General features: G+C 43.4%; 1 protein-coding gene across 1 annotated transcript; it reads right to left on the reverse strand.

The window, feature by feature from the left end:
• Window positions 1–9,802: 9,802 nt before the first annotated feature.
• On the reverse strand, window positions 9,803–11,748 carry LOC120519803. Its single transcript, XM_039742609.1, has one exon. The coding sequence runs from the start codon at window positions 11,285–11,287 to the stop codon at window positions 9,818–9,820; it is 1,470 nt and encodes a 489-aa protein (XP_039598543.1). The 5' UTR covers window positions 11,288–11,748; the 3' UTR covers window positions 9,803–9,817.
• Between the last annotated feature and the right edge of the window lie 4,977 nt (window positions 11,749–16,725).

The following is a 16,725-nucleotide window of genomic DNA, read 5'->3' on the forward strand; positions in this document are numbered from 1 at the left end:
TGACCTTTCATTTATCGATTTACTAATTGTGGTTATTGTCCATAAAGAGTTTCACACCAACGCTGTTAGTTCAGTGGCTTCTTTCTGGATGTTTCCCAGTGTTTCTTTACCGATCTTGTAAAATTCAGATCAAACCTTCTTGCAGGCCTTACTAGAGAGTTGGACCTTGTGACCTGTAGGCGGCTCCACTGAGCCCCAATCCCCAGACACAAAAGCACAGGCACAGTCTCAGATACCAACAAAGAGATTTATTGCCACAAACATCTTAATTCACTCCACACCTCAGCAAATATGGCTCTCACCTTCTCCACTCTGCCCAGGTGAGCTTCGTCCAACTACTCTTCCGACTCAGACACCCCGGGTGAAGTGGGGCAGCTTCCTTTATACTGGACCTGGGAGGACTTCCAGTGCTTCCACATTGCATCCAGGACGTACTTCCAGGTCAGGTGAAAACCTCCCCATGATAGGAGAGTCTGCCTCCAGCAGCTTCTCCAAGCCGCACCCAAGGACCCCAACAGGTCCGCCCACCAAAACTACAACTCCCACGCATGGGGGTGACGCCATACTCAAGTGTACTGGGGAAGTACATGGCCCTGAGAAGCTGTCTCACCCTGTCCATCCATTAGGCAAGGTACCACTAACCAACCTGGTCGGGATGCCCGTCCACCCACATCCTTCCATTAAAAGTGCTTCCCGGACAGGTAAGGGACTATTCATCCCGGTTGGGAAGCCAACCAACCCATCTTGCCTATTACGATCTCTAAAGTAGTTTGTTAGGTGGCACGGCTGTTAATGTTGTTGCCTCACAGATCCAGTGTCCTGCCTTTAAATTCCAGACCTGTAATGGTAAATAATATACTTTTTAAATTAAAAAAGAAAATGGATGCATATTTAAAAAAAAACACACTGATTTGATTAAAGCTCAATATCAGCTCCTTGGAATCCTAAAAACTGAGTTGAATCAGGAATCAGTCATCACAGACACAATGTCACTTCAGTGCCACCCACGATACTTCAAATCAAAGGGCATTCGCACTACGGTGCAGTCTCAGTCCAGGCATCTAAATAAACCCCACAAGGCTTCCCCCAAAAACAAACCTCAGCTCCTTGCCACTATCGACCTGGCACTGTATGACTCATAAACTCAACAAGCACTGCAGAACAGAAGGCCAATTTTCTTGAGGCTCAAATCAGTGCAAATCTGCATTTTGAAAATGGGGGGCACTACCTTCACAGTTAAGACATGGGGCAAAGCTCAATGGTGTGTTTAAGCTTTCAAGTCCACAAGCTAATAAGGTAGGCTGGTAGCAGAGAAGACTTGTGGGCATGGAGAGAGGCCAGCATTTGGGGGGGTGTGAGCCCTGTGATGCCCAGAAGGAGTGGAGACTTCATCAAACAAGTGTGGGCACACAAACAAATGCCAGCAGGCATGCTGGGGGGTAATTGGGGGGTCCTTGCACCTTGCCTCCCTGACCATCTGTCACTCTTCGATTGGCAGTAACATGAATGCACACGCATGCCAAGGTGATAAAATAAAAAAAATGTCAATCCTGCTCCCCTCCTGGGTAGCAGTATACAGTTGCCCAGTATCCAGTTATCGATCTGCCTTCTTGGCAGGGACGCAGTAGCTCAGAGGGGGTAATAATCTCAAAGAGCAAAGTGGCAACGGCCGACAGATGACTAGCAGCAGGCTCCCTTTTTTTTCGGTCTATTTATAAATCTTGATTTTGCATTTCCCCTGCCTCCAGACACCTTTTATTACTGTAACACTTTCATCAAGCGATACCACACGGACCTTTTTTTTTATGTCTTTATTTGTCATCGACATACCACACAGTTTAGTTAAAAAGAATAATGCAGCAATGGCTGCCTCTGCTTCATCGTCTGGGTAGTATGAGGAGTGTCATCTTCAAGACCACCTCAAGACTGAACATCTTGATATCGGACGGGAGAAGTAGAAAACAGGCTTTGGACGCTGGGCTTCATGATATACATTTTCTTTACTATTTGGAAACAAGCCTGTTTTTTTAATTTGGCCTATCTCCTCCATATTAAGTCAGTCAGTCAGTCATTGTCCAACCTGCTATATCCTAACGCAGCGTCACGGGGGTCTGCTGAAGCCAAACCCAGCCAACACATGGCACAAGGCAGGAACAAATCCCCGGACAGGGCGGCTGTCCACCGTAGGGCACACACACCAAGCACACACTAGGGACAATTTAGGATCGCCAATGCACCTAACCTGCAGGTCTTTGGACTGTGAGACGAAACTGGAGTACCAGGAGTAAACCCACGCAGACACGGGGAGAACATGCAAACTCCATGAAGGGAGGACCCGGGAAGCGAACCCAGATCTCCTTACTGTGAGGCAGCAGCGCTACCCACTGCGCCAACGTGATTAAATTTTCAAACTTTACTTTTTAGTCAATCTTCTTCAACAGGTGTTTAGCTCTCATTTCATAGCCATTAGTTGGCTGATCCTACATCGTCAAGTGATCGCACATTTTAAATATCTTGTCGCTTCAGGTTGTGACAGTGCACACTCTGAATGACAGCAAAGAAAATAAAGGCTGACTGATTGTTAATGGATGTTCTGGATCATCATGACAAAAAAAAAAAAAACACCCTGGGAGCGAAATCTAATGGGGTGTTTAATCTTTCAAAAATAAAGTAAACTTGGGAAAAAAGACAGACATGTAGACATGGCGAAGGGCCAGCATGGCTAGGCTGAGCTTTACCTGATTCAATGATGTGGGCACAGGACAAGAGGAGAAAGGGCTCGTTTATACTTCACGCTCAGAATGCATACGCATCATGGCTGCCACAGCGTTCATTTGATGCGTCCTCCGAGCAGGTCCTCGTGCGCGAGCTGCAGTTCCAGCAAAAAGTCGGGGTGGCGCAGTGAAGATAAAGGTCGGAATGTGACATCAGAGTCTCTATCTACATGTGACAGAAAGCTGCTTTGAGGATCCAACGGGATCGATGTGCGCACTTCGATGTTTGATGAACGGTTCGATGTGGTGAAGCAAAATGCCGACATACAGATGCGTTCGTGGTGCTTTTATATTCAAGCGTCGCGTATTCCCCATTGTAATGACACGATACATTTTAAAAGTCCCACATACCATCTTTTGTGCCGTCTTTTTCTTTTTGCAACTTCACAACAGCAACATAAAGTACAGCCACCGAGAAAACAAATTAAGGACATGGTGAAAAGGTGTATTTTGTGATTAAAGTGGAAATTTCGGCTTTAACCTCGAAATGTCCACTTTAACCTGGTAGTTTACTTTATCATTAAAGCAGACCGTCGTAAACGTCATCCCAGTTGTTAATCACTACGAGCTTCTGGGGCTTCCTCCTGACCTGACAGCAGCGGCAGACAGCAATAGATCACCACACAGAACACGTTACATTTCTGATATTCCAACTCTCTGCACATTTAGAATCCTTAGATTTATACTTGATATCACTTTCATGATGAAATGCATTAAAGTATGTATGTTACATTTTACAGATAAATTGTTAATTTCATTTAAATAATGAATACTGTTAATAATTACACACACGGGGGTGACACGGTGGTGGAGCGGTAGCGCTGCTGTCTTGCTGGCATTTCCCTGCCTGGAGTTTACACGTTTTCCTGCTGGGTTTCCACACTGTGCTGTTGTTTCCCTCCAAAGATATGCAGATTTGGTGACACTAAAATGACGCCAGTGTATGTGTGTGCTTGTATTCACCTGGTGATGAGCTGATGACCCTTCCAGGGATTGTGTCTGCCTCGTGCCCAATGCTAGCTGGAATGGACACATCCCTGGATTGATGGATTTAATCATTAAACATCCTTTTCAGAGATATTGTGGCAAGGTGTCCTCGGAATTTAATGGGTGTTCCAGGCCATTCACAACACAGCAAAGCCGAACCTGTTCACACCGTGATAATATCTCGCACTGCCACCTGGTGGATTCCTCCAGATTTACGTAAAGTACGCGCACAAGTATAAACAGTAAAACACTTGAGTGTCTGCTGCAGCATGCGTCGCGTCGCGTGAAGTATAAACCCGGCCTGGGGTGTCTGGGGTGGACGCATCAGAGTCAAAAGGTCAGATCAGCCTAGCACGCTATAAAAATTCATATCCAGGGGAGTGACACCAACTGCTGGACCTCCTTGAAAGGGGACAGTCACATTTTGAGGTCTTCTCATAGCAAAAAGTACTCATTCATTCAGGTGCTTTGAAGGAAACACTGCATGAAAGAATGCAACGATTTTCATGTAAAGCGCCAGAAAACAGCTGTTCGATGATGTCACTGGTCCAGTAATGAGCTGGGTAAAGAACTCGGATCCCAAGAATCAATGCTATTTGGAGACACCGCTGTCTTTGGGAATGTGGGAGGAAAAGTGTGGTATTTAAAAAAAAAAGAAGAGGCACACTGGCAACAAGGGAGTGCAGGATTCACACCTAGGACACTGGACCTGTGAGGCAGCAGCAGCACTTACCACTGCTCCACCATGACGCTCCAATAAAGTCATTCTATCAATTTTCTTTTGTATTGTTATGTATTTTATATGACAATGAACACTTTCTGGAAACAGAATGTAGTGTTGGAAAAGCAACTGCACAACTCATTCCTGCCCTACAGCTGTCAGGTCAGGTCAGGTCGGGGAGCATGCACTGGTACTGGATGTTGCTGCACCAACCACACAACGAAACACCTCGGGATCCTGGTTGACAAACCCCCCCAGGACAGCCACATGGTCCAGTCCCACCCTCCGAAAACGACCGTCTATCTGCAACAGCCAGGTGTTACGTGGGCGTCCCCTTGGCCTGGTCCAACCGCTTGGGTTCACACAGCAGTGAAGATCCTGTGAGCTGATCACCCTCGGGGAACTGCACCAAATGGGCGTAGTTCTGTAACTGACGTTCCCTCACAGTGTAGGTCATGTGCCTCATTCGGGACTCCATGAGCAACACAAAGTCAAACCAGCGGCACCCAAGGACTCTCCAAAGAGACACCAAAGGAGTCCAGTCTTCATCTCAGGTCACTGGATAGCGTCCATGTCTCACAATCATATAAAGACAGGGATCACCAGGACTCTGAAGACTTGGAACTTTGTCCACTGACAAAGATATCGAGAGCGCCACACATGGCGCCTGCGCCACCACCACCTACTCAAAGCTTCATGATGCTCCAACAATGATGGACGGATTAAAAGGCAGAAGTCTACGTGACCATCATCATCATCAAGCCCTTCCGTGAGAACCCTAAATCCAAAGAGGACTGTTTCATTTATGTTAGGTAGGATGCCCAGAGGGGACTGGGTGGTCTCATGGTCTGGAATCCCTACAGATTTTATTTTTCTCCAGCCGTCTGGAGTTTTTGTTTTTTCTGTCCCCCCCGGCCATTGAACCTTACTCTAATTCGATGTTAATCAATGTTGATTTATTTTGTTTTCTTATTGTGTCTTTTATTTTTCTATTCTTTATTATGTAAAGCACTTTGAGCTACTGTTTGTATGAAAATGTGCTATAGAAATAAATGTTGTTGTTGTTATCCCTTTCCGGTGACCTCACGACCCCCCCATGCTCTCTATAACTATCCACTTAAGCTTAATATAGTTAATTGAAGAAGGGGTCCAGAAGGCACACCAGCAGCATCGGGTGCAAGACTTGCACTCACAGGGCAGGTGTAATCCCGTCAGTAACTAACCTTGTGATGGACACCTCAGTCGCCTGTACAAGCTACCCAAAGCTGAGAATGAGGGAGTCAACCGGATATCAGAAACCAAAAGAACAAAAATGAACGTGTATCTCCCCTCAAAACAAAAAGATATAAATCATTCCTGAACTCCAAAAGAAAAAGCTAAGCAGACTGTTTCGCCTTCTCATTAGGACACTAAAAAAAGTTCTGACGAGAACAGACCATTCAGCCCAACAATGCTTGAACAGTCCTATCCACCTAATTCCTCCAAAGTAACATCAAGTCGAGTTTCCAAGGTCCCTAAAATCCTACCGTCTGCCACACTACTCGGTCACTTATTCCATGCATCTGTGGTTCTCTGTGTGAAGACAAACTTCCCAATGTTTGTGAAAAAGTTTATCCTGCCCAAGTTTCCCATGGTGCCCATGTGTTCTTGTGGAACTCATTTTAAAGTAACAGCCTGGATGCACTGGCTTAATTCATTTCATAACTTTAAACACTTCACTCATGTCACCTCTTGGTGTCCGTTTGATTAAACTGCAAAGGTTCAGCTCCTTTAATCTGTCCTCATAGTTCATCCCCTGCAGTCCTAGAATCCGCTCCATGACAGCTTGGTTTTTTTTCTTATTTCCTGATGCCAGCTTCGTTTCCAGTGCACGTGTTTTACATCAATTAAAACAAAAGAAAAGCGAGAGAAGGCCGCTTGGCTCCTATCGCTCTCACAAGGTTTTCAAGCCGAGCAGCTATTGGGAAATCCGTTATTCTTACAAATCACATCCAACTGCATGTTTGGAGTGAAAATGAGTGGGCCCTGTGATGGACTGGTGCCCCACCGAAGGCTGTTTTGTACTTTGTGCCCAATGCTTCTGGAATATTCTCTAACCTGCTGCGACCCTGAATTTAACTAAGCGAGTTGTATCATGGTATATATTTTTGAAATCTGCTCCTGCATTCCCGTTTTTTGTATAAATATTTTTTTGCATTAGTGTACTGAGCTGGATTAAACAGATTCAAAAATGAAAGGCTGCTTGGATTGTTAGCCTGGCATCCTGTCCAGGGCTTAGTTTCCTGCCTTACGACAACAATTGGTTACTACATCCATGGCCGTGCTTTGGTAGCAGCAACTTGGAAAATGGATTATTAATACTGTATTATGGTCATCTTCACCATGATCGTGAACAATAATTCTTATCCTTGTCATTATCAAGAAAAATAATAACAATAATAATTATCCATTTTCCAAGTTGCTGCTTCCAAGGCAGTGTCGTGTGAAATTGCTCTTGGGATCCAATGTCTTAAGAAATTCTATAAAGGGACAAGGGGGGAAAAAGAAAATGAAAGAATAAATAATAAAAGTTTTCTTTACAAACATTAATGTAGTTGCTGGAACCTCAGCTCACTGAATACTCTTTTTAATAGCAGACATGTTTTTACGCTGCCACTTTTTTGTAATAACATTCATAAAGACCATTTCCCCTTGGGGATTAATGAATTAGATCAAATAAAAAAAAATAAATAAAAAAAAATCTAATATTAGTAAATATCCCAGGACTTCATGCTCAATTTTTTAAAAATGTGAAATGTCAGAAATGCACATTTTACCCATTTAGGCTCATGCAACATTTTAGATTTTTAATGCCATACAGTTTTTGCGCTGTGTCTTATTTTTATTTGTTTTGTTGAATGCCAGTCGGCCCAGATCAGCTTAGACACGTCAAAGGTCGGTCTGTGTGAGTGAGAAATCGTCGTTGAGCCCCATAACAGTTCACAATGTCAGACAAGTTCATAAGCCAAATATTTATTCTTTTTTCTACATGTACCATCGGTAAATTTGCAAAAACTCCTAAAATCCTGTTTTTGCTTTGACATTCTTGGGGTATTTGTTATTTGATGAGGGGAGGGAAAAAAAATTCACTGGAACTATTTTAGCATAAGTCTGCAACATAACAAAATATGAAAAGTGAAGCGATTGGAATACTTTCTGAAGGCTCAGTGTGTTTGTGTGCGTGTCGGTATATATTTTATAGGCAAAGGCCGAAAAGTGGGACGCTGGAATAAAATAAAATATGACTTTCCACCTTTACCCAAGTAATTTTAAGTTTATCCAACCCCGACTGGTTAAAGATAAATTTCGAATAGCTTAACCCTTGGGCATTATCTGGGTAAAGTGTGACCTTCCCAATTTTACCCGGGTAATGCTAGGTTTATCCAGGTCTTTTAGATAATGCAAGCTTTAACTGGGTAATGCAAGGTTTATCTGATTTCTAGCTCTACCGTAACATATACAGTATATATAGGAAACAAACTGTGACAGGGTCAAAATTTTGACTCTAACTTGTCAATGGGTTTACAGGTTTTAGGTGCTCTTAAACACGATTCATGTGCATGTGTCTGCATCTCAGGATGCAGGTCTGCCAACACGGTAACTCAAAAACATATCTCTCCTTCCGAACGACACTTGGCACCATTGGCAGCCTTAGAAAATAAGAGACGTCTATAGATCTTCGGTAGATAAAAAATGATGTTACTTGTTACTTTCCTTTCATATAACGTACGTATTTCAACTTTGTTTTCTCAACACATTTAAGGCATCCCTGAACACAACTTAACCACTTTTGCTGTGGTGGCTGTATGTGCGTCGGGATTTGATTTGATGAACATAACTTGATAGATAGATAGATATGAAAGGCACTATATACTAGATAGATAGATAGATAGATAGATAGATAGATAGATAGATAGATAGATAGATAGATAGATAGATAGATAGATAGATAGATAGATAGATAGATATGAAAGGCACTATATGATAGATAGATAGATAGATATCACTCAATTCAAATGAAACTCGGCTCAATTATTAGCATTTACCATGGCAAAATGCTTGAAGCCAACTGATTTTGAACAAAAGTAGATTTTGCTCTACATACAAAATGATTTTGCATTTTTTGTGCACATTGGCCTGCAATATTTTATGCTTTATGTAAGGAAATGCATGTGCTGGACACATCAGATATTTTTGCATCATTATTATTATTAATGTAATATTCTCAAACCAGAAAAATCCAATTAAGGTTGCAGATGGCAAAAGCCTATCCCAGCAATGTCAGGAATATGATATGGTACCAACCCTGGACAGGATATCAATTCATCACAGTATTATTATTATTATGATTATTAATAAAACTCCTAAATCAGGTTTTTCAACATTCAAAATGACAGACACACGTTTAGTCCAATAGAGTTTTTCAACATTGGAATCTCTCTTGTCTGCTTCACTACCATTTTGTACTGGTGAATGTTTCTAAGAATGCCACAGCCCTGTCATACAAGGCAATGGGCCATCTTACCACCCCACATGACTTGCCTCTCACATTTTCACTGCCAAACAAGTTTTAGTGGTAACTTCTTTAGGTTTTTAAATTATATTAGCCCACTGCTAAACATTTGATTACAAGAGCATTAAAATAAAAGCTTGGCCCATACAGAATACTCCGCAACTTCTTTTTTTTGTTTTAAACTTCTCACCCTGTTTTGCATACTCCATTTTTAAAATGCACTAAAGGCCAGTATTTGACCGATATGAGCAGGCCTGTCCAAATTTTTAACATTCTCACTGGGCTATTGGCGTATCATTCATAATAATATTCAACCCCCAAAACACTCAGTTTGTTAGCACATTAAAATAAAGGTCAGTGAATGACATTTGGCCCACAACAGACTCCTCAATCATTTTCAACACATAAAATTTATTTTGCATCTAGTTTACTTTTGATTTTAATTACTAGCTTTACATATTGTGGAAGAATGTTATAAAATAAAGTGTATGCCGTGTCACCCTTGTCTGTCATCTTGGTATGTACCCATCTTGATCATTTTATTATTCATTAATAAAATTCCAATTTTTAAAACAATAAAATAAGAATGAGAATATGGTATTTTGTTTTAGGCAGAATGTCTTGATGTTTAAATATTTTGTATACCAAATGGGCCCTAACAATTTGGCTTTTAATTATTACCACCCGTGGAAAATACTCAGTGCCAAACATTTTAAATGAAAGTGACCTCCCCAGATATGCTCTATTCTTTATAATATTGCCTTTTTTAAAACCTTAATGAATCTAAGAATTACAAGCAGCGGCCGCTGCAGCACTGTACCTGTCCGCCTCCGGATCCCCGCCGGCCGAATCCGACACGTCCCCCAGGCTCCGCACGGACACCAGCTCCACGGAGTGCCGCTTGTCCTGCGGCTCGGTAGCTCCGCCACTGCACGATTTGGTTCTAAACAGTTTGCTCAGGCGGATCTTGAGGGAGCCTTTCCTAGATTTAGCCGGCACCCTCGGGCTCCTGTCCTGCTCCATTCCGCCGGTGGCCGCAGCGAGAGGGGAGCTGGCGCAGCGGCCCACGCGACATTTCTGGCTGAGCTCCTGCTGGGGCATCGGAAGTTCCAGTGTGGAGCCACTTGGGGAGGACGCCCCGGAGATGGCGGGGCTCACCAAGCTCCCAGGTCGCTGCTGAATTACTGCCGGATCCCGGTAGCCAGGGCAGCAGCTCTCCCCGGCTCGACGCAACACCAGTCCGGTTAAGCCGGCCATACCGGCTCCTGGTGATTCCTCTACCCGGTCGCTGTCGTTTCCACTGGTCAAATCATCACCGGACTCCAGTCCCTCCAACACTAGCAAGGCATCGCTGGTCTCCGTTGGATCCTCCCCGGGCCCGACTGTCAAGTTCGCCGGGGCCAAGAGCTCGTGACAGAGGCAATGTGAAAGGCTGCCTGCCTGCAGCAGCATCTTGGATGCCTGCTCTACCCCAAACTCGCCGAATTTTGTGACCAAGTCGAGGACGGGATCCCCGGGGCAGATGTCGGTGTGCTCGGTGGCTAGTCTGTGCCGCGGGCACAACTCTGTGGGCACGGAGACCTCCGTAGGACCGGAACTAGTCAGCTTTACCCGTGGGTGCAGGTGCCATCTCGGAGACTGGGGTTTTGGTGGTCGTGGCGGCAGCATTCCTCCACTGCATGCAGCAGTGGCCCCTGGCACAGCCGGCCTGTCCGGTGAATAGCCGTGTTCTTCGGGCCCATCGTCGCCGTTCCCTTCCCCCGTGCGCAGCAAGTTCCGAAATACCATAAGCTGCGGCCGACCTGCACTTATCGGCCGGTGAGTAAAATCGGACATCCCGCTGCTCAGTGGAGCCGGAGGCAGCGGCGGTGGAGGTGGAGGCGGTGGCGGTGGCAGAGAAAGAGGTGGTGAACAAGATGGGATCTGCATCGGCTCCACGGCAGGTGTCACGGGCCGGCAGTCCGGGCCTTGCCTCTGTTGCTGAGGGATCGGGTTGACAGCGCCGCTAAAGTCAAGTTCAAATCCGCCTTTGAGCAGAAAGTGGTGGTGGTACTGGTGATGGTGAAGGTGGTGGTGGTGATGGTGGTGATGATGATGATGATGATGGTGAGGTAGCCCAGCTGGGCTGAATCCGGTGCCGACGTTACTGCGAGGCAGGTTCCCATTCTCCTGATCCAACTGATCGTCTTCGGCGGCGGCAACCAAGCGCATCAAAACGAAGTCGGGAGACATTTCTTGCGCGCCGTCATTCATTATTTTTCTGTTAGGATAGCGTGTAATAATGCTCGATAATCCTCTCGAAAAGCTTCTCTCCTCCTTGGCTTAAAAGAAAAAAAAAAAAACTATTTCAATCGCGTCTTCAGCATAGCTGACACGGATCTCCTTTTAATTAGAGACATGAATCTGTTCTCTTATGCTGCCCCCCATTAGCTCCGCAACATCAATAAAATACATGCACGGCTAATAAAGGCAAATCGCCGCCGCGAAGCTGTGTGTCGGGGGCTTCCTGGAGCGCATCTCAACATTCGAGCTGCCGTTCGGCGCTGACTGAGCCCCACCCGCGCCGCCACTTCCGCAAATTCAAGGCTCCTCCGCCGGCCGCGCTCCAGTCTGCAACAAGAAGCTGCGACATGTCGTGCCTCCTCGGCTTTTGTCTTCTTGCATTTTTTTCCTACCTTTTTTCTGCGTCCTCACGTCGGCCGAGTTTTTTTTTTTTTAATGCAATGGTATATCTTTTTACATCGTGTCTTTGTTTCGAGCTGAGAGTTAAATGCCCTAATGGTGTCGCGCTGTAATATAAATCGTATTTGAAAATAAATAACTAATGAACCGATTCATCCGAATACCTAAATCATACTTTTAGAATATGGTTTACTTGTTTGTTATTTATAGATCTTTCCAAGAGGGTTCGAATAAGAATAACAGTTTCACAATCATTTTGGTTTTACTCACTTTTATTTTCTTAATATACTTATTGCAACATATTGTATGTCAAGACCCTCCTGGGATAGGCATCTGCCATCATGATCCAGTATTGGAAAAAATGGGCACAGGACATGGATGGGCCGAGTGCATTCTAAATGTAATATAATAATATACACTATATGGTTAAAAGTTTGTGGACACCTGATCATCACACCTACATTACCAGTCAAAAGTTTAGACAGAGAATTTTTCACATTTGCATTATTCTGCACTAACAATTATATTGTATTATTATAATAATATAATATTGCATTATTAAAATATTGTACTATTTTGCAATAGTGAATGTTTTATATCGCAAAAGTATATGCTTCTGTAACATCCTTCACATCTTCTATGCCTCAGTGAAGGCCATTGTGGTGGCCAGTGCAATTCTCTACACTTTGCTGTGTTGGGCCAGTAAGATCACTTCAAGAGAGGACCACTGAATCAACAAGCTGATTGAAGAGGCAGGGTCTGGACCCCCTGGAGGTAGTAGCGAATTAGAGAATTAAAACTCAGTGCCATTATGAACAATGCTGCACATCCTCTATCTGACACACCAACACTGCGGACTTTCAGCCAACGAATCATTAAGCAGAAGTGTGTCGAGAAACGCTACGGTGGCTCCTTTATACCAACAGTTTAACACCTGCATAATTTGTCACTTTGACTGGGACTGCTGATTCAGACGTTTTCTTTCTTTTAAGTCATTCTGTTGTATATTTGAGAGGAGTTTGTGGTTCTGTAAAAAGTCAGATTTCCCACAGAGACATATCATGATCTATTTAAATGACTGGTTCTTAATTTATTATTCACTTAGGACTGCAGAGTCACATTTTTAGCAGTCATTCCTTCAGTGTTTTAACGGTGAACTCCCTTAGCTTATCCTAAATTACTCACTACAAAAACAAATTGGTCATTAGAAAAACCCTTGTAGTTGCATTAGCACCACTTAAGACATGTTATTCTGTTCACTTGGGGTGCAAGATACTGGCATTTCTAAAGTTCAGTTCTGGGTTTGGAAAAAAGCTAAAATGGTTCAGTTTCTCAGAATCTTCTTTTTCCTGTTATAGATGACACTGGTGTTTGTTGTGTATTTAAAGAATAAACCAACTGAGTACCTGTTTGATTCTTACATTACACACTCTCATGTCGTCGTCCATCTGGGCCATCCCCTACTTTTACTGCCATGGTCAGGCACAGATCACCCTCTTCTCTCAAGACAGCAACAGACACCATTATATGAAATCTTCAGTTTTTTGGCAAATGGTCCCGTTGAATAACCTTAATTCTCCAAATATATAAATAAACATAGACTGACATGTTTCTTGAGAACGCTGATGCATGTTGGCCATTTTTGGACACCGAACTGAGCTTTAGGAAGGCTGGTACCTTATTACCCAAGTGAACAGAGCAACAAGTCTAATGCAATTACAAGGGTTCCACTAATAACTGATTAGCATTTAAAATAACTAATAAAGGATGAGCTTTGAAATTTGACCATTAGGACATTGAAGGAATGGCAACTGAAAATGGGGCTTTATTGTCATATCCATCCATTTTCTAACCCGCTGAATCCGAATACAGGGCAGGGTGCCAACCCACCGCAGGACACACACTCACACACCAATCACACATGAGGGACAATTTAGGATCCTCAATGCACCTAACCTGCATGTCTTTGGACTGTGGGAGGAAACCCACGCAGACACAGGGAGAACACGCAAACTCCACGCAATCAATCAATCAATCAACATTTATTTATATAGCACATATTCATACAAAAAAATGTAGCTCAAAGTGCTTTACAAAATGAATAGAGAAATAGAAGACACAATAAAAAATAAACATAAGTCAACATTAATTAACATAGAATAAGTAAGGTCCGATGGCCAGGGTGGACAGAAAAAACAAAAAAAAACCTCCAAAGGCTGGAGAAAAAAAAAAAAATCTGTAGGGGTTCAGACCACGAGACCACCCAGTCCCCTCTGGGCAATCTACCTAACATAAGTCAAACAGTCCTCTTTGTATTTAGAGTTTTCATGGAAGGACCTGATGATGATGGTCACGTAGACTTCTGGCTTTCAGTCCATCAATGTTGGTGCATCATGATGCTTTGAGTAGGTGGTGGTGGCGCAGGCCGGAATAAGAAACAGAAGAGAGAGTAGGGGTCAGTATGGATTTTGGAGCCACTGTAAATAATTATTCTGAAGAATTGAACATACAGAGTATCAGTATTAAGTTAAAGTGAAGTTATAAAAAGGCCATGTTAAAGTAATGTGAACCCGGGTCTCCTAACTGCGAGGCAGCAGCGCTACCACTGCGCCACCGTGCCGCCCCATTGTCATATCTATCTATTATAATAAAAAAAATCTTGCAACGAGACAAGACTTTTTGGGAGATTTTTTCAAGTCCTGCGAGTTGAGACTTTGGCCATAAGATTTTTTTCAAGTCAGGCCCTCCTGTCAACCATTTTCAAACACGCACGCAGTAATCTCACCTCTCATTCGTGTGAATACTTTTGACAGATACATTTTCTGCTCTCTCAGCTCTTATACATTTTAACGTTTTCCTCCCTTTAAGTTTCCAATTGAAGAAGACGTATTATGTCCAAATCTTATTGAAGAATTTCATCACGAAGGGTTATCAACAGAAAAAATGAGCACACAAGCAATCCTAGCACCAAGAAACGATAAAAGTCAAACGAATTCATGCGCTAAATGTCCATTGGTTACACAGCAAATTGGTGAAATGCGTATCAATAGACTGCTGAAACAGTTGGTGGTGATGGTGCGGAAGATGAAAACATCAACTTACAATATCACGAAGAATATCTACAACCGTTAACACCGTCCAGTCTTCCTCCGCACGAATTACTGTAGAAAGAAGGACGTATCCAAGAAAGGTAATGTAGTACATCTTCAGGGGATAACATTAGACAACAAAGGAGATCTTGATATGCCATTTGTATTAAAATGTTAACAGTTTCCCTTAAGCCAAACAGAATAAAATCGTATTATGCAACGAATAACTGTAATGCAACATGAATCATAATTTACATTTAAATTGTTGTTTTCATATTTTTTAAAATGGTTAGTTACTCGCTGTAATGTAAAATAGTAAATTGTACATCCGCATCCTCATATGCAAGTGGCAGAGCTGCAAAGAGGCTAACGCGTAGTGTAAGCATGGCGGTTGGCAAGTGAAGTGAGCAGCGGGCAAAGCCCCCTAGTAGGAATAATAAATGAAACATCAGTCATTTCAAGCAGTAATAGCCATTTGCAACACTAGGAAAGTCTTGGCAGTATTTTTAAAATCAATTTAATGGTATCTTGATGAAGAAAAGGTTTCAATTTAAATAATAAACATAACATTTTGACTGTGTAGAAGGAGAATGGTCATCCCGGCCAGGTTGGAGCATGGGTCATTACCTGGACAGAAGGTCTGAGATGAACGATGGATGGATTAGCCGGCAGGGCAGAAAGATAATTCTGTGCCTAGCTGGTATAAAATAATGGATGGACCAGCGGCCAAAACCTGGGAGTGGTTCCAGCCCCCTTTGCGTTAGGTGGCAGTGGTCCTCTTATGAGAAGCCAACAGGCACTCCAACCAAGTTGCACTTCTGGACTCCATTTCCCCTGCACCCCTGGGCTACGATTTTCAGGTGTGTAATTTGACACGGTCCAGGGATGGTATTAGTGAGTGCAATCGTCAAATCTCACATGCAGTACCTCACAACAACAATCCTATAATATATCATCAGCTTTACTAGCCAGGGTTTTTTTTTCTTGATGGGGATTTCCCTCTCTAGTTGGCATTTTTGAAACTGTGCTGTACTTTCATGCTTGGGCACTCTCGAGCAGCATATCACCGCTATAACAGCCTCCACTCTTCTTTCCACAAGATGTTTACAGCGTGTCTGTAAGAATTTGTGCCCATTATGCCAAGAGAGGATTTGTCAGGTCAGGTACTGATTGATGTTGGAAGAGAAGATCTGATTCACAATCAGTGTTCCATTTGATCCCAAAGATGTTTAGTAGAGTTGAGGTCCAGGAACTTGACTAAACTGTGGATACTACTTGTATCGTCCTGAATTTGTGCTGAGGGGTACAGTCATGCTGGAAGAGAAACATGCCTTCCAATTCTTGTTACCACTGGCTGGAAGCACTCAATTGTCTAAAGCGTCTTTGTATGTTGTAGCATTAACAGTACCCTCAAACCTGACAAACAGTTCCAGACCGGTATCCATCATCCACCAACCTTTCCATTTCATCCACCAACCTTTCCATTAGGCACTATGCAGTTCAGAAGATAGCGTTCTCCTGGAATCCACCCAACCCAGAAGCTTCCATCAGAGAGCCAAATAGTGAAGTGTGATTCATCACTCCAGAAGAACGAAACACATTTCTACTGCTCCAGAGTGCTTTACATCACTCCAGTCGACACTTGGCTGAGCACATAGTCATCTTAGGCTTGTGTGCAGCTGCTCAGCCATGCAAACTCTTTTCATGAAGCTCCCGACCCACGCTTCTTGTGCTGATATTGTTTCCGCAGGCAGTTTGGAGTGATGAAACAGGGGATAGGCCATTTTGACACGCTATGCACTTGACGGCCCCATTCTGTGAGTTTGTGTGGTCTACCACTTTGTGGCTGAGCTGTTGTTGCTCCCCGACACTTGCATTTTACAATAATAGCGCTTACAGTTGAGTGAGGCAGATACAGCA

This window comes from Polypterus senegalus, unplaced genomic scaffold (assembly GCF_016835505.1).
Source record: "Polypterus senegalus isolate Bchr_013 unplaced genomic scaffold, ASM1683550v1 scaffold_5185, whole genome shotgun sequence".
Lineage (NCBI taxonomy): Eukaryota > Metazoa > Chordata > Cladistia > Polypteriformes > Polypteridae > Polypterus > Polypterus senegalus.

Coding starts and splice junctions, on each gene's coding strand:
- LOC120519803 (XM_039742609.1), bottom strand. CDS start 11,287: ATGAATGACGGCGCGCAAGAAATGTCTCCCGACTTCGTTTTGATGCGC.